Consider the following 18,603-nt stretch of genomic DNA (forward strand, 5'->3'; position numbering starts at 1 on the left):
TTTTATCTAAGGGACTGTACTCACATATGAAATATATTTAATAACAAGTTTTTTTTTTAATTAATTTACTTTAATTGATAGTTTGTTTCTTAAGTATTTGGACTACCTGCTAATGGGTGTTTCCCGGGAAATTATCTAATTTTTATAGGTCCATCTTTTGAATTATTATAAGAATGCTAATAATATACAAAAATTTAAAACAGTTGACAAAATCTTATAAATATGAAACATAGTAAACTTGTAAATCTTAATTAAGGTTATCGTTAACAAATATAAGAATTGCTTCTTATAAACCCACAGAAGGAATAAAACCCTAAAAAATAGCAATTAAAATGAAGCTGGAACTAAATCAAACAACAGGAATGAAGACTCTAAATGTTTAATTCACAAATCGTTATTTAATATAAAGGTGAAAACGATCATAATGCGTTCTTTCAATTGTTTTGAAATTATCATAAAAAACAAGTTGCTCATCCAAATCAACAGAATGTTTGAAATGATTCCCGGAATTGAAAAAAAATTCGGAAACAGTTCCTAATACTGCCTTCAGTATTTTTACTAGTTACTCGTACATAATAAATCGTTAATTAACACTTATTTTACGCATTATTCCATTTGCAATATACAATGTAACTAACTATTTGATATTAGGCAGATGAACTAAGTAAACTAAATATGATATGACACATGCGTATAACATATCAACGGTTTCTACGGATACAATAAACAAATCTTTTAATAATATATTCAAGATGCGTACATAATATTTAATTCTTCAAGTAATTTGTAAAATACTTTAACTATTTGATATTGTGTTAAATTATGTATTAAAGTTTTATAACCAAGTTTTAATGCTGTTCAATATACATAACTTGTATACTTTTTATGATGTATTTTATAAAAAGACTAATTTGTTTTTATTTGCATATTTTGCAAATGCATGCAATTGTTTATTTGGGTGAGTCTGTTGGGAAATGCGCGCGTTGCGTACGATTTGGTTTTTTCAGGGATGACTGGATGTGTGTAAGCCTGGATGCATGTGTGGGTGGTTTTTGTTTGCAAAGGGTGGTGGTACCCATCTCTAAACCAGGACCACAGGATGGTCCGGAGCGGCGACTAGTTCAACCCTGTGCAACCCTGTTGCCTGGCAACCACCGTAGAGCAGAGGCGACTCCTGCGCCCGGAGCAGTGATCAAGGTTACGCTCCACTTTGCAAACTCCGGTGGGCACATTATCATTAAAAACTATTATAGCGCCCTCGCGGCCCTCTTTCACTCTCGCCCTTCGTCTTCCTCCTTTTACGACCAGACAAATATCGTAAAACTGATACACAGTAGCCGCAGGAAAACGCGCTAATACGTAAACAAGTTGCTCCGGCAGCGACGATAAAATTTAACTACGATGATTCGCTCACTCCAGGCAAAAAGAGAGAAAAAGTACAAAAAGGGGAGTGAGAAGAAGAGGATAACAGGAAGAAAAATAAAGAAAAAATGATGATGTGAAAATTGCATGCCCACAAAGTAATTGGCCGATCTGAATATAACAGGAGCTTCTCGCTTCCTCTGGTTTCAGTTAAACTTTCCGCCCTTCCAAACAAAGTTTACGCTACAATTTTAGTTTTAACTTAGACGGATGCGGCCAGTAAAAGGGCATCTATTCCCATGTGCAGGTCTAAAACTGCACTAAACATAAAACTGCACGAGAGATAAACGATGCACTTTTATTATTATTATATAGTATTTTCCGGACGGAATTATTTAACATTTACCAAAATATATGATTTAAAATACACTTTTATAGTAAAATCTTATATTTTGCATATTGCGCCAGTAAAGATTGTAACAAGTATATGTTAAGAACATATAAAAGTCAGAGAAATAAAATGTAATTAGAAAGAATATTTATAGTATTTATATTTTATGATATGTCGATAATTTCAACTAACAGTTAACGAAATATACAAGAATATCCATAAGTATACTAACCTTGTAACTAGAAACTGTTCTTATACTAGAATAGACCATCATTAGTTTTCGTGCAACAAATATTCCGCAATTTATGAGTATGGTTGAAAGATACAATGGACCCATGACCACCTCAGGATTCTCTTTACTTTACCTTGCTTAATTGGATATACTGTGCTGAATCGAAACAATATGCAGCGAGATGGTGGAAATATTTTTCGCCTGTTTTTGAGCATGCATTTCGCATTTGCAAGCAGCGGAGTGTCCAATTAAAAAGCAGCGAAATTCGATTATAATCCTTTGGAAATTGTGGAAGTAGTGAGAGCGAGAGCTAGAGACGTGAATGTATGCATGCATATTATGTTTATATCATTTTATTTTACTCTTCCGGTCTCCACTCCTTCTCACCGTACATTTATAAATGGAAAACCTGCACGTTTTTCCACACTTCTCCACGTTGGAAATGCTACGCGGAACCGCAACTGCGAATTCGCAGGATGTAATTGAATTTGTCACCGCTCTGTCACATTACCATGCATTACCATTCCTATCGGATTATGAGGTCCACCTGCAAAGCGAAAAAAAAAAATGCGACCACTCCTCCCTTTCAAAAATGGCTATTTTCGCACTGCAGACGAAAAATCAATAAATCTGTACGCTTTTTTTTATTTCAGCAACGAAATATTTCACATACATGACATCGCAGTGAAACTCATGCAAAACAAACTTGGTTTCATTTAGTAATATCTTTAAAGGATAGAACTTGTTCATTATAAGAAGTAGTTCGAATTGTACAGTCCAAAGTTATTACATAACTGAAATAGTTTGGAAATTAAAATTGAATTTATTTAATTTCATTCATTAATAAAAATATTTTTATGTAAATAATAAAATTTAAATATGAATTAAAATTTGTAAACGATGTAATGAAAAAGCATTAACATCTTATTTTGTCGTATTTTTTTATGTACAGTTATGTATATAACATTTCATTAGAGGTACGTTTATTATTATTTTTGCTTTATATAGTGTACAAATATATATTTGTTATTGGACTAACGTATCGTTATTGGGATTCCGAGTTTAGAGAGGATCAAGTATCGCCTCGAAATCGGTTTTCACAAGAGCAAGCAGGTGCATTTTATAACTTTCCGGATACCAGTTTTATCTACGAAAATCGTTTTATCGTACAATCAAATATCTGCTCTTACTTATTTTGTTAGTGTTTGTTTCAATTAATTTTTATTTTCAATATGAAATTTACTGCTACTAATTAGTTAAATGTCAGTTGTGGTACAAATATGTTGATATTTATAGCAGAAAGTTGTTTCTCTGTAAATATTGCACTATTGCATTTTTGGAAATCAATGTTATATTTGATACATTTAATCCTTTTTTACAGTTGTATTTGCGTTTAATATATATATAATATGTCATTTCTATATAATTGTGGATTATGTTTTTGTTTGTTTTGTTTATAAACTTAAGAGAAAGTATGATTTATATTTAAAAAATATATTTAGGGCAGAATATGATGTAGAGCGGAATACATGAATGAGAAATAGATACGGGTGCATAGAGAATAGAGGAATTGAATATTAAAAAGATGAAAATTTGTAATGAGGGGATGTTTGATATTAGATCATGAGGAGGACCGTGCACATATCTCAGTAATATGCGAGTGTGTGCAGAGGATTTGGGGTTCAACCCCCTATTGATTCTGACGTATGGCCCAAGGGTGAAAGTGTTTTATGCAAGCAGACCCTAGGAATATATTAGTTATAGGACAAACAATGCTACGCTTTTCCTCTCTCCACCCATCTATCTCTCTGTCCTCATCCGCCGATGGCGACCGAACACAATAGACGGACGGACAGTCAGAGTCCTCCTGCACGGTGTTCCTTGCAATTGTCCTCTAACGTTAACGAAATTCACGTCGTAATTCTCGATTCAGGTCTGCTGCATCAAATCTCTCTGATAACCATAGAAAATTCATTTGGGGCGTAATTTAAATAAAAGCAAGCAACGAACAAACAAAACGCACACAAAAAAAAAAACAATATTTGATTGAATTCCAGATTGAACTGGACACATCGGTTTCCATTGGTGCGGATATTTTATCGCAATTTACATTGCGGCAGAATAATTTCAGGCTGCAAACATACGCGTGCACAATAATTAATATTATTAATTTGTTTGTTTGAACTGCGCCGAAATGAAACGGGAATCGGACGGACGCTGGAGGTGGGGTTCGAAATAAAATAAAGCGAAATGAAATAAAATTAAAATGAAATGAAACGAAACAAAACAAAATGAAACAACAAAAAAAAGATATAGAGAATCGGCGGCGGCGGCTGAGGTGTGGGGGGAAGGATGAAAACGGAAACGAACTGTTTTGTATGGGCTGGTACATAGTAAAATATGTATATGGTGGGATTTGACCCGGGGGTTGATAAAATGTACATTGCAGGGGTGTGTTCGAGCGCGAGCGTACGCCAGATGAAAGGGTTGCTAAGTTACACGCCGGGCGCGCTCCATCCTCTGGACCGGGGCTCGTTTTCCAAAAATAAACGTGAACACACGCCCCCCGTCGTGTCCCGCGAGCCCCGGGCAGTCGCAGACCACCACCCCCATGTGAAAGAGACTTCCACACACACACACCCACTCTTGCGTCTCTCTCACTCTCACACATATGCCCTGACTCAATCACGACATCTCGCTCTCTTTAATACGCACATACACACTACCTCCATCACTATATCGCTATCTCACTCGCACTAAACCCAATCACTGTCTCTACAATCATATTCCAATTAACGTTTACGCAGCATCGTTATCAATTAAAACTTTCTAAACTGAATGGAAATCATTGAAACGCTATACAAAACAAGACGGATTTACGTGTAGTAGCAAATATTGGCACTGCCTTTTATAGAAAATGTATTCGTAAAGCCACGATCAGCATTACTTTTTAACCAATATTTATTTATAATTAATATAGTTTGATTATCTTGAGAATTGGTTAGAAATGTTAAAATTAATACCTAATTTTGCTTACCACACTTGTATAATACGAATCAAGCATATAATGTTCTATTATTTTAATAGGAGATCTGAGGAAGTACCGTTCAATTATTTTCTTTGTTATTCCTAAAATTTGAATAAATATCTATAAGTTCAAATATATATTATTCAACAAAATATAATTTGAATATCTAAGTGAACCACTTTTAAAAACGTTGAAAATACATTTTTCTTGATAATTGTATTATTTCTGTGCTATTTATTTTATAAATTTAATAGCGTAATGTAAAATATTATTAACACATATTCATGTTTATACAAAATTGTTACAAAATAAAATTTGTAGTTGTTATATTTGAGTTATAAAAAGATGTTTTTGTTTTCATTTATTATATGGTAGACTTGTATTTTAATTTAAGCAGCTGTAACATCTTGCTCTTGCATCCTCGGAAGATGTTTATTGAAATTAAAATATAGGTAGTTACATCTGCCGGTCGGAAACTCGCGAACGTTCCTACAGCGCCATCTAGTCATAAACACATTCACTCCTTTTGGAAGGATCTTACATATATATAACAACTTTCTGTACTATATTCAATGTACGTTTTATTTACATAAATGAAATATCCTAATATTACATACAAGTTCTGTTATAAATCTGTTAAAGTCAAAGCAATGGGAAATAATACATAATAACAGAAACGCATTTTATGCGCGTCCCGCATGAATCATACCAGATTAGATCTGATATTATCAATTATCCTTCTATTATATAGTATGAAGCCACAATTGCAGATTATAATATATTTAATTTACAGTATAATTAGTTTGCTGCATAGAATGCTTAACTGTGTACTGATTGGTTTCTGTACTATTTCACGTTTAAATATTATTAGTATATTGAAATACCTACAAGTATTATAGACTATTGTGAGCCTATTTGTAATTGAATTAGTTTAATGTCAAATAACAATAGTTAGGATTATATTCTGGCTTAACTATATACAACAGATGTATGGATTGAAAGCCCATCGAAATGTAACTAAATTAATTTATTGAATAACATATTTTTTTTTTGTAACATGGTGGAAGCTACAAATTTGTATATTGTACGATGCAAAATTCAAATTTCCTATTATACGAATGCCTTTATTTCCCAAATTTGTAGCAGCACTGCGAATTGGCCTGGGTATTGGCTGTAGCTAATTGGCAAGCGATAGATTGCATGCATGATTGAGCTCTCATAATTGCACGAATAGTAATAACTGAAAAGCCCCGGACATCCAGGAATACTCCAATATTGCAATAGCAGATGGACACGTTCGTCGGAAAACAGACACAAAAAAAATACGTATAGGAACGTCTACATCCAAGCAATTGCGGTAGGCCGAATTGAATGGGCTAAAGTTACAACAGGTACAATTTTTGTTTTGTTCGTTCTTCGCAGAACGGGCGAACAAAAAGAACGGCAATTTAAATATTTTGCGTGAGGAATGGTCGCTGTCCGAGTGAAGGACGGTCTGCGGTGATGTAATGCGGTCGTGTCTGCCCGTCTGCGCGAAATTACTTAATTGCTAATTACGCGAATTAATCTCGCGTACATAAAGCTCCCCGTCACCGTAATCGAGCTTTAGTCCGTTTGACGTCACGTTCCTGGATCGTAACCATGGAAACCATCTGGGGCTGCGATCGAGCGTCTCTCTCAGCCACCTGCAACGAGCCCTCGATCCATCTCTTTCCGATGCACAAAACAAGTTTTGCGTGCGGAAATTTGCGAGAGAGGTTGCTCCCTTTCTGTTGCACTGGATTCAATTTCCATCGCGCCCAGATGAATAGTCCCGGTATTAGCCATCCCTTTCCCACTTGTGTTAATGTCTTTCTCTGGTTCCGATCTGTTCCTCTCTTATTCACGAGAAACAGCATTCCCTATTGCAGTTTGTTGTTACAGTTTACACCCACTTCCGCTTCCATTGCATCTCGCTCATCCGCCACATGCGTGCACATTTTCTATATCGCTCCAATCCATTTGTTAGTACAGCACAATTTCCAATCATCCATTTTATATTATGTGTTGTTGTCTGCAACAAAAAAAACAATTCGAAATACAGACAACTTTGTTAATTTTACTACATGCAGAATGGTAGACTTCAATAATGCATTCTTGTATATTGCAAAAAGTAACCTCATTACTTGAATACTGACAAAACCAACTCATTAACAAAATAACTAAACCTATTTTATCTGGGTTATTTATAATTACTAGGTTTAGTTAGTCTATAGGTTTATATAGATTTGTCTTTCCTAGTGCCTCAATTTCCTCACCATATATATTTCTTCTTATTTTTAATAAAACTTAAAAAGATATATCTATAGGAAGGCCTATGAGAGATTTATAGCTATTACGGTTTTATAATAAGCTGTCAAATTTGAACAAATGTATTTTAACCCTATATACATTTTATCATTTCACACAAACATCAATTAATACTCTAATTAAAGATAAATCTATAGGCTTTTCAAAGCACCCTTTACGAGATTAGTAAATGAAATAAGCTGTCAAAGTTGAACAAGTAATAGGGTCACTGCTTCCTAGCGCTTTATCTTTCGACAAGATCAAATCCATTTTTATCAGTATTCATTCCTCATTAAACTTTTTCTTTTTTCTGTATAGCTTTTGCTTAATTGTAGCATAAAACATCAAAATAACAATGATTTGCTCTTCAAGTTTATAGGTCTGTGACCAAATAGACAAACATTGATGCTAAAAGATAAAATCCTATAAAAAGATGCGAAGAAAAATGGCAATTCAAGCTGAAATAATAAAATTATGCAAACAAGCCGAAATTAATCTAGTTAATTAAAAATTTAATATTCCGCTTTGTAATACGTTTGAGCAAAGGTTGCGAGATGAATTATGGATCGAATCCGATTGGGGGGATGAAGAAAGAGAGTGCGCGCTAAGGAGAAAGGGATGTTTGCAAAACGAAAGGCGGTATAAAAAATGTAGAATATATGAAGAAGTGGTGACTTGGGGGTTTTGATGTGAAAAAGAAAGGGAAAGCTGAAATGCGTTCGAAGCTCGGGATGTGGATTAATAATGTGGGTTGGAAAGGGAAAATCCCATTTAAAAATTCAGATTCAGACCAATAAGTCAATTTTATATATGTTTCACAGTCATAATAAAAGAAAAATTGTAGATTATAACATAATAAGTACATCGATGGATTCTTTTTAAAATATTCATTACATTGCACTGAAAGGCAAATTGTCATATAGAAAGTTATACTTCAAAAAGTTTAAGATAATTTCAGACAATCAAACTCAGCTGATTGTCTTTGGGATAGGGTTTATTTACAAAATCATGTATTACTAGAATTTTACAATACTCTCTCATTTGCGTTTCAACTAACAAAATTGATATAAAACATGATAGATAAGTGTATGAGTTAGATGGAAATAGCAATAGCACAAGGGATGGTTTATATGTGATAGATACAATCCTGACTATGCGAGCCTGCAGGTGTTTGGAATGCTTCCAGAATATTTTCGGATACCTAATTTATCTTCACTTTGTGAGTTTTATTGAAATACCAGTTGGAACGAAACATGAAAACGGCAGTTAATTTCTAAGATCGGTTTATATTATCACAAAATTTTAAAGACAGAATCTAATCTAAAAATTTCAATATTGTATATATATTTAAAAGATACATCAAAAAGAACCAAAAATATTTTGGATAGTAATGATTGGAAAATCAATTCAAATATTTTTTCGGGGATAAGTAAACGTCTACCCTTGCTATGCACGACACTTTGTGAGACACGATAAATTACAACGGATTTGAACATTCAAACAATCGCAAAAAGGCCACGAAAAGTATAAGTTTAACTGTAAGTAAGACTTGATAAGAGAATAATAAAGTTGAAGTTGCAGCTGCAAATCACATTGCCAAACGCTAGTAATTATAACAAATTTCGTGTATTATTAAAATTGTTCAATTAGAACCGGTGTGCTGGTATGTATAATATATAATCACTTCAAAACATCAAATTTGATACAGTTTTCCTAATAGAAGACAATCCTAGAAAATAAATTACTTAATGTTTTTTTGTTATTCTATATTATATAAATATAACTTTAGCTGAATGAATATTTTTGTTAAGGAATGATAATTGAAAAAGGATAGATGTTATAAGATATAGCATAAATTCAGGTATTTTGGGGTGTGTTTGCGTGTTGGATGTGATTTAACGTATATCGATGGGGGTTGTTTTTGGCCGATATGAGGATGTGTAAACATGCACCTGGTTAGTGGCGCGCGTAGGTGATGCTGTGTATCTGTAGTCGCCGTAGAAACGCGTGCGCGAGATCAATAACAATCAAACGGGATGACTACGCCCTGAACACCCCACGCCTGTAGCCTCAGCCATCCCCCGCACCAACACAGACTCCCATGCATTTTCTATACGTATATACAGTTGTACACGTATATACGTATACATCTGAACACTTTCCAGAGTTCGCATCGGCGACCTTTAACAAATCGCTTTTCTTCGGGTCTCCTTCACCATCTCGCATTCTTTTATCTGTCATCCAGACCAACGCACGCCGCATGAATGCACAAATATTGTGATGCGACTTTAATAGATGGAGAAGTTCTTCGATCAATCAACATTTCAATTCACACTCGTGATATTTACTGCGGCGGACGCATTCATCTCTACAGCCCTTTATTATTTATGTATCGCTGGTCCGTGAGAAACATTGCACGCTTCAAGGGTCACGCGTTAAGGAGGGCTTTTCTCCAACGCCCTTCGAAAACGATCGACGCCTCCTCCATCCTCCCTAACGCGAAATGTATTTCTCCATGACGCTACTTAAATCGGCGATCTTAATGTGCGTATCATATTCGTCTAGCTAATTGTCCGTCACTCAACCAAACAATAGCGTAATCTAATTTAAGCCCATCTGATTTGGTATGAACGCATTTAATGTGTGCCGACGTGACTTGAAATTACTCAACGCGATCCACCGTTAATCACATAAATATTCTGTCCCGACAATAATTAGTTTAGCAAACTTCCAGAAAACCACTTACATTGTTTACAACGCTGGTAAATACAGATACAGTGGAACCTCGCTTAACGAGTTTAATCCGTTCCAAAATTTCTGGATTTTTACTCGTATAGTGAAATACTCGTATAATGAAACACGTTTTCCCATATAAACTAATGTAAATTACGTTCCTTGCCGGAAAAGAAATATAACTTGGTCTCAATTGTTAATGATTTTGCTTTTCATATTATAGTTATTAAATTGTGCACAAAAGAAAACACAAATAACATCTCTGAACACAAGTTTGGAAATTTTGTGATGACAAACAACTCTAAGATGCAAGTATAATGATCACTAACACTAGGAACTGTTTTCCAATTCACACACGGTGAAGTGAGTTCACTTTTAATATTTTTTTATATAAAAAAGCGAACATAGTGTGTTTATATATTATAATAATGATTGGACACAATACATGTGTGTTTTGCAAGATTCAAAAATACACATAATATGTGAACACAAGTTTTAAAAATTATGTATAATGCTCACATCTCTTCACATCGTCACTCGTTATGCAAAACGTCGCTCGTTAAGCAAGTCCTTTTTCTTACAATTCATTTTGCTCGTTAAGCAAAATGCTCGTTATGCGAGGTTCCACTGTATACTTAATTAATAACGCGCGCAGCGACCATAAACGTAACAGTATTTATATTCTTCAAGACATTCCAAATTGTTCTGTAAATCTTGTTCTTTTCAAATATTTATTGTAAAGCGTGTTGAAAAGAGTACGTTTTTTGTTATAACAATTAATGTTTTTTTTGTAGAGTTGTTGCATAAAATATTGCTTAATATTCCATATATTTTGTAAGTGCAGTATAACCTCGCCTAACGACAAACTCGCATAACGAGTATTTCGCTTAATGAGCGACGTTTCGTATAACGATGAGAAGAGAAGTCCCGGATTGCGCACCTGCTACATAATTTTTAAAACTTGTGTACACATATTATGTGTATTTTTTAATATGTTTCACTATACGAGTATTTCATTATATGAGTAAAAAACCGGAAATTTTGGAACGGATTAAACTCGTTACGCAAGGTTCCACTGTATTTGAATACGATTTTATGCATGATTTATTAATAGAGGTTTCTTTAATTAATTAATTTACATGGTCTCGGTTTTCGAACAAATTGTTTTCGTCAACCGAGGTTCAACAGTATACGAATTGATCAGATCAGTGTTACATAATTCTTCTTTCTTCAATCTTCATATAGCAGGCGCACTGTTACATAATTAAATATATAAAGTCCAACAACATGTGCCATCTAGAGGTAAATAGATATCCTATTTATATTCCACTTAAATGTAATGTATATTGATATACGTCGGCTCTATGTTATATGTCAGGATGGCCGAGCGGTCTAAGGCGCCAGACTCAAGGTTTCACCTTGCCTGTCAAACAGGTCAATGAGCGTTCTGGTCCTCAACTGAGGGCGTGGGTTCGAATCCCACTTCTGACAAATTCTTTTTATTTATTAGTACATAAATATTTTTCAATTCAAATAATTTGCGGGCGAAAAGACCTCGTTTGATTGTTCTTTTGTAATGTTTGTGTCTAATAAATAGAAACAATTATTTAGAAAACAAAGATTTTAATGATTGTTAATAAGGAATACATGTTTTAGTAAATTTTGTGCAAATATTTTAATTTAAAAACAATACAATTCTTGTATTAATTTTCTTATGAAGTAACAATTATTTAACAGTTATTTATGTTAATATAGATTATTTAAATTATAAACTTTTGAAATAGTAATTTTTAACAATTTTCATTACATAAAATTGTTTAACCATTTCAAAATTTAATAAATATATTAAGATTTTTTTTAAATATGTATGAAAATGTAAATTTTGTTGAATTCCATACATGTATGAAGTAGGGTAAACTATCATACACTAGTATTAATTATTTCAAGTTGTATCCTTTTGCATTCATGATGTTGACATGTACGGAAGGAAACTGTAATTTACAGAGGGCAGCAGTGAACAGCCATTCTCATTCCACCCCCAGCTGAAACTCGTCGCTATAGAAACGGCTTTATCTTTTGTTCTCTTTAATGCTAGTTGCCGTTTAGGGGTGGATTGCAATAATAAAACCATAATCTGGCCACCAGTGGCGTAACATACATTTGACAATTTACACATAATAATTAAAAAATCGTTACTTTTATATATGTCTATTGATCATGAATTGATTATCTATTATAATATAAAAATTATAATGGAAGAAGACAATAATTTGCTTAAATTAATTATAGAATTATTTTAATATTATTCGATACTTTCTTTCATTTATTCATCTACTATTAACGATTTTTTTATTTATAATTTAAATTGTTTCATAATAATTATGTTATAAATTAAAAATCTATACATTTTTATTAACTCAACAATTTTTTTCGACCTAATTTGAACGCAAAATGGACCAAAGTGTATTTGCCCAATTTTTCTATTTCATATTTATTTTCATAAAACGATAAATAAAATAAAACTATTAGAATAAATATATAGTAATATAATGTAAAGTTATATAAATAATTTATTTAGGTATAAAAATAAATATTTATAAATAAAATTTAAATAGAAAATAAATATTCATACAATAAAATAACGTTTGACTTTATGCTGTACAGCATATCAAATAGTATTTAGGTCCGCCACTGGTTTTTCACCCCTTGCGCTTTGGGTCCATGGGGTCGCATCTGTCACATTTTGGCGTGCGGGCATTTAACGTTCCTAACGCCGTGATTGCGGCTATATTAAAAGTTTATTTAATCGTGGAGCAAGTTTGGAAGCACCACAAGAAAAATGTGTTTAAGTGAAAAGTGCAGACAACAGAAGTGAACAAATGTTTAAGTGATGATTTCTGTGCTAAACAATTCCGAAGATCGTTTATTTTATCAGCGCAAATCAATTGATTTAAGATACTAATCTTCCAATTAAATTTTAACAAATAGATGATATCCTATTAACCCACAAAATAAAGTACGTGATAATACTATGAAGAAAGAAATACAAATCATATTATGAATTTCTGATATGAAGTTATTGTAATTACAAATGCATTAAATCGTGATTTAGATATATTATTTTTAAGTGTATCTATTAATATTCTACTATTTATAGTAAGTAAAATAAAAATACTAAAGTTCACTATCTATATTAGAAGTAATCTATTTTTGTAAATAATATTATTTATTTGAAAATTTTGAAATAATATTATATGAAATGAAATATTGGTTTTAGTTAAATGAAGTGTATTTAAGGTGGTGAAATCTGTGGGACAAAATAATAAATCGCGATAAATAAAATGAAGTCATTTGAATGCGAATCATCTTCGGAAGGTGATGAGCCCTCGATTTACCCCATCTCGCGAGCGATAGCTGCACCCCCGCAGTGGTTGCGCGGAAACGCCACCCCTAGCTGGGGTTGGCCTCAATCGGTAATATTTAATAAAATGCAAAGATGAGGCGGTAATTCAAAATCAAATTCAAAATTTAAGGGAGCTTCATCAAGTGCGGGAGGACCAAGTAGTTCTAATATGGAACCAGTGGGTTTTACACCCTTCGCCCACCATTCCAATGAGGAAAGTCAGATCCCAGGACGACGAACGCCCCTGGGAGCTGTGGGACTCGGAGGATTCCAATTTCAAGGACCCCCATCCGATGAAAACAACCCGGATCCAGCGGGACCACCGCAGAGCAGGTGAGAATCTAACATTTCTAAATGAATATAGATTTTTAATCGAGTTATATACTTTTAGGTCACCACAGAATCGGACGATGCCCAATTCTCAAGTAGTGCAAGGCGGTAAAGGCAAGAACAGGCAGGGTAAATCTGTTCGTTTGAACATCAATGCCAGGGAAAGGAGGAGAATGCACGATTTAAACGATGCTCTCGACGAGCTGCGATCCGTAATCCCGTACGCCCATTCACCGTCCGTTAGAAAGTTGTCCAAAATCGCAACACTTTTACTGGCGAAGAATTACATTCTAATGCAGGCGAATGCCTTGGAGGAAATGAAACGACTGATTGCTTATTTGCAAGGAACTGCGAGCACGGCAGCAATCGTTGCTCCTCCGGGTTTCGACCTTCAAGGGTTCCCTGCGGCCGCCAAATTTTTGCAGCAGCAGCAGGAGGAAGGCAGGAACGAAGGCAGTTCGAGCGCTTCTTCTGGCAATCCCCTATAGCGCTAAATACTCACAAACATTTATTTTATACTACTCCAGACCTTATGCTACTTCCACACTATGCATGACATCAAACATAAAAGGTGTACCAACCTACAACAAGCTGACACAGTACTTGATACGCCTGACTGTCAAGTAATTCGTAGCGTGGTTGCAGCATTATACACTTAAGTGTATTTGAATGTCAATAACAAACATTCAAAGCAAATAATGTACAAAAAATATTAACCAACTACTAATTCACGATTTGATTTTAAACCAGTCTTTTTCAAACTGATTCTTTTCGATCAATTTCAAATATGAATTGAATTAAAGTAAACATTAGACAGAAAGTAAATTTATTTACAAATACAAATAATATTTAAGATTGATCAAAGATGATAATTCATCTGATATTTTTAACTGTTCATCTCAGCTCAAGTACAGTTTTAAAACACATTATAGCAGTTAAATAAAATAACGACGACGAGTCGAAGTTTGAAAAGCACTGATTTTAAACATTCTTAAGAGATTTACGAAACGAAAGTAGAGAGTATTTTTAGATGCAACAGATTTTTCGTCCCTTTAAAACGTCGCTGCTGTGATTTGTCCAAGCAACGTTTACTTTATACCTATTCTAGTTCTAATTCTAGTCCATATTTTATTATTTCACTGATAACAAATAATTAAAATACATAGCAATAAGCGAAGACGTCCTATTGGGTGTTTTCATAATTTATTTTTTGTTTCCAACGATTGTGCCAAACAAAGTAAAACATATAGCAATAAGTAATATGTAGTGTAAATGTAAGTAGACGCAGTTTGTTAGATTGTGGTTTATATATATGAAGAAAGCGGGAATTTTATGTAATTAAGATTTATATATAAAAGAATTATTATGTATCTATTTATATTATTTCATTCCGAATATAATAAAATAATTTAATTGATATTTATTTTTTAATTATTGACAACAGTCGTAAATACAGCAATAATTTCCATTGTTTGTTTTAGATTATTTTAGTTCGATTTGGAAATTTCAAAACAAACTACATTTTAATTGAGCCTCAATATAAAGTTTAATACATCTATCAGAGTACGTTACAACGATTCAAGTTTAATTAAATATAAATTATTATATTCAATATATTTACAAAATGTTACAATTTTTATTTCTTCATACCAATCGAAACATCATTCCAATCTATTCATTTTATATAATAGTTTATAAGTCTATAAGGTAGTCGTGTTTCTCCTAACATTGTCTTTTCAAATATTTAGTTGCAAACTGAGTTCTCCGAAGAAATCGATTTGGCTATAATACAAACAGAATTGATTTGAAATACAGCAGTGCATGTACGGTTCAACTAATTTTGTTCTCGAAAATACAAGAATTTTGTAATTATACATATGAAATTATACTATTCAATCCTGACATCTGCAAATGATGTCCTTTCATAAACTATTCATTGTTCTGATTCTATAATTGTTAAGTTTCAATAGACAATACGAGGGCAGTTTGAAATTTTTTGAAAGCGACACATAAAAACCAATAATAAAACCAAAATTTCTCCGCCATTTAATTATATCATCTATCACAGATTATGTTTTTTATTTTAATCAGTTTGTCAATTGTTGTTTACCAGTCATTTAAAGTAGTGAACGTCTCTGTGCAGGTTTCTAAGTTGGAAAAAACACGACTACCGTTCATACCAAGATGATAAATGTATTAAAACAATCTTCTCATTCATTTTCAACTGTCCACAGATGGACTTTAGAATTTAAACGTAGACATATAAGAGTTGATGATGATGATGATCCACCATATTCGCCAAATCATATAGACGACATTTCATATTTTAGGTAGCACCGTAGTTCACGGTAGACTTTTTGTTACCACCAATCCCATAGGTTATGCAACCAAATCATGACATTCGGCAAATTTGATGAGCAAATTTGTTATATACGAAAATGTTTTTTTTTTATTGCAACAGTAAATATATCAAAGTACGTTGGAAATGCTTATTTATTCTAATACTAATATATAATCCACAAATATTAGAAAATGTATATATCTTTCCTTTGGGGAATCTTATCTTATTATCAATTTTTTGAAATGCAATTTTTATTATATAAATTAATGTAAGTAAACAGATACTTCTGTTAACAACTGTGAAATGTAATTCTATAATTGGATATTTATCAACGAATTATAATGTTATTTTTATAATTAAGAAAATAGTTAAAACGTAATTCTTTTTTTTTTAAATATTGACTTTGTTAATTTTAAACTCAATTTAATTTTTCAGTTAAGGGTGTGATGTGATCGGCTCTTTGTGATTGGATCTGTCGTCAGTAACAAAACGGTGGCTGCAACTGCAACTCAGAATGCAATGACAACTAGTGAGCTATAGGCGTCGCGACGCTACATCTATATGGACACTGGGCGCATACTTTCGATAGCCCGGAAATTAATGTGTCTACATATTCCTCACGATTCACAAAACAAACTCATCGCATATACTTTCACATCATAAAATGAAGACATCCATCGACAATTTGTTATTTCAATTATTTACTTGCTACGGCAATACATATACTAAATTATAATAATAATAAGTTGTTCATAGTTCAAAATATGCAGAAGAAAACATAATTTGTTGATTAATAAAATGATTATATTATTTAATTAATGTTAATAATTGAATATATTTGCAATTTTTGTTTATATTGAATTCTGATTCTACGATTCTACTTTTTTGCCTTATTAAGTAGCATGTTTATAAAAGATCCAATGTAAAAAGAAGTGTACCTATGATTTCATATCTTGAATCTCATTTTTATGGAAAAACGTTATGGTTGTTGTCCGTGGGATTTAAAATTTTGAGTTTAGTGAGATTCAATATATTGAGTTGACCTCATAGACCACTAATCTGTGAGGTCAAAAAGGTTGACGACAGCTGTTTTATAGCTTATGAGCTTATGGATCAATAAACTCAAAATTTTAAATTCTGAATATGTATGGTGATAATGCGAAAATTAATGTTGATTCAGATTCAAGAAAAATGTTGATTCAGAATACAAAAAAAAAACAGAATGCATATACAGTGGAACCTCGCTTAACAAAATTTCCGGATTTTTACTCATACTCATATCCCGGACATAATATGTCCGGGACTTCTTTTGTCATCGTCACTCGTTATGCGAAACGTCGCTCGTTAAGCGAGTCATTTTTTTTATAATTAATTTTACTCGTTAAGCAAAATAATCGTTATGCGAGGTTCCACTGTATATTCAAATTATTCTAAGGACACCAGTTAACGACCGCTGTTTTATATGATGTGGGAGGAACGCTCAAACTTCACTTTTACTTGACGAGTAGTGAGTAGATTATATATGTTCCAATATAGTACTATTAGACACTTAAATTACTTGCCTAGTTTTCTATACCTATAGAATTTATTTGTTTGTATTGTCTTTAAACAAAAACTAAATTTCTATTGATTATCGCAATATTATTAATTTTTCAAAAAAAAAAATAAAACTATTTTATAAATTATATATTTTAAGCAAATATACTTAAAATTGTTCCACTTTAAAATCAATAAATTGTTAATTATAAAAAGCGCTTATTTAATAATGATTCTTGTCGATCAATATTGAACTTCTATTATGAGTCAAATGAAAAAATCATAGATTCTTTTAATTGAATAAATGATAAAGCCAAATCAAAATTAAAGAAACTCCTGACTTTTTTTTCCAAATTGGGCCAATATGAATTTGCAAATGAACATTTAATTTTTTTTCAATGAATACCATCTGTAAATACATTTGTTCGCAACCTGTAGCAGATTTTTGTTGTTTTTATCCGCCCTGACCGACCCAAATCCTCCGCGACACCCTCTGCGCTGATTACATAATATACCTGTTGTAGAAACAGAGCGAATTATCAGATTAACATTGGATTTAAAATGTAGATATTTTAACTCAATGATTATATTACTTCATTTTCATATATTTGATATAATATAAATATAAATGAGATAAATCCAAAAAACAACTATTTTTAAAAAAATAATCTAATAGATATTGTTCAAAGTCTTCTTTTTTAACATCTACATAATGCAAGAACACCATCTGATGATAAACTCTTAGCAATTGGGTTGCAGTACAACTACAAACAAATATGTTGGGTTACACGGCTAAAAGGTTGGGAAACGCTGATTTATAATAAGTAAAGATAAAACCTCATAATAAACATTCGCTTACAATTTTTTAATTTAGCATATAAAAATTTAATTTAAATTGTTAGTAATATCATGTTAAGTA

General features: G+C 32.5%; 1 protein-coding gene and 1 non-coding gene across 3 annotated transcripts; both read left to right on the forward strand.

The window, feature by feature from the left end:
* Nucleotides 1-11,447: 11,447 nt before the first annotated feature.
* On the forward strand, nt 11,448-11,565 carry Trnal-caa. Its single transcript has 2 exons — nt 11,448-11,485; nt 11,520-11,565. It is a non-coding gene; the product is annotated as a tRNA-Leu (tRNA).
* Nucleotides 11,566-13,171: 1,606 nt separating this feature from the next.
* On the forward strand, nt 13,172-14,551 carry LOC108557642 (class E basic helix-loop-helix protein 23). Of its 2 annotated transcripts, none has more exons than XM_017914239.1 (4): nt 13,172-13,230; nt 13,372-13,547; nt 13,608-13,810; nt 13,869-14,551. In XM_017914239.1, exons 2-4 carry the CDS (start codon nt 13,416-13,418, stop codon nt 14,293-14,295), a joined length of 762 nt encoding a protein of 253 aa, XP_017769728.1. In that variant the 5' UTR covers nt 13,172-13,230; nt 13,372-13,415; the 3' UTR covers nt 14,296-14,551. The 2 variants fall into 2 exon arrangements, with proteins under 2 accessions (XP_017769728.1, XP_017769727.1); XM_017914238.1 differs by having other exon boundaries at nt 13,199-13,230; nt 13,352-13,547.
* Nucleotides 14,552-18,603: the final 4,052 nt, after the last annotated feature.

The sequence above is a fragment of the Nicrophorus vespilloides genome, unplaced genomic scaffold, assembly GCF_001412225.1.
Source record: "Nicrophorus vespilloides isolate i.1.1-1 unplaced genomic scaffold, Nicve_v1.0, whole genome shotgun sequence".
In the NCBI taxonomy this organism is placed as follows: Eukaryota; Metazoa; Arthropoda; class Insecta; order Coleoptera; family Silphidae; genus Nicrophorus; species Nicrophorus vespilloides.

Bases quoted from the DNA above. Each gene is read 5' to 3' on its own strand.
- LOC108557642 (XM_017914239.1), top strand. From the start codon at position 13,416: ATGAAGTCATTTGAATGCGAATCATCTTCGGAAGGTGATGAGCCCTCG. The intron at 13,548-13,607 runs GTAATATTTAAT...TCAAAATTTAAG, and splicing joins GCTGGGGTTGGCCTCAATCG to GGAGCTTCATCAAGTGCGGG. The intron at 13,811-13,868 runs GTGAGAATCTAA...ATATACTTTTAG, and splicing joins GCGGGACCACCGCAGAGCAG to GTCACCACAGAATCGGACGA.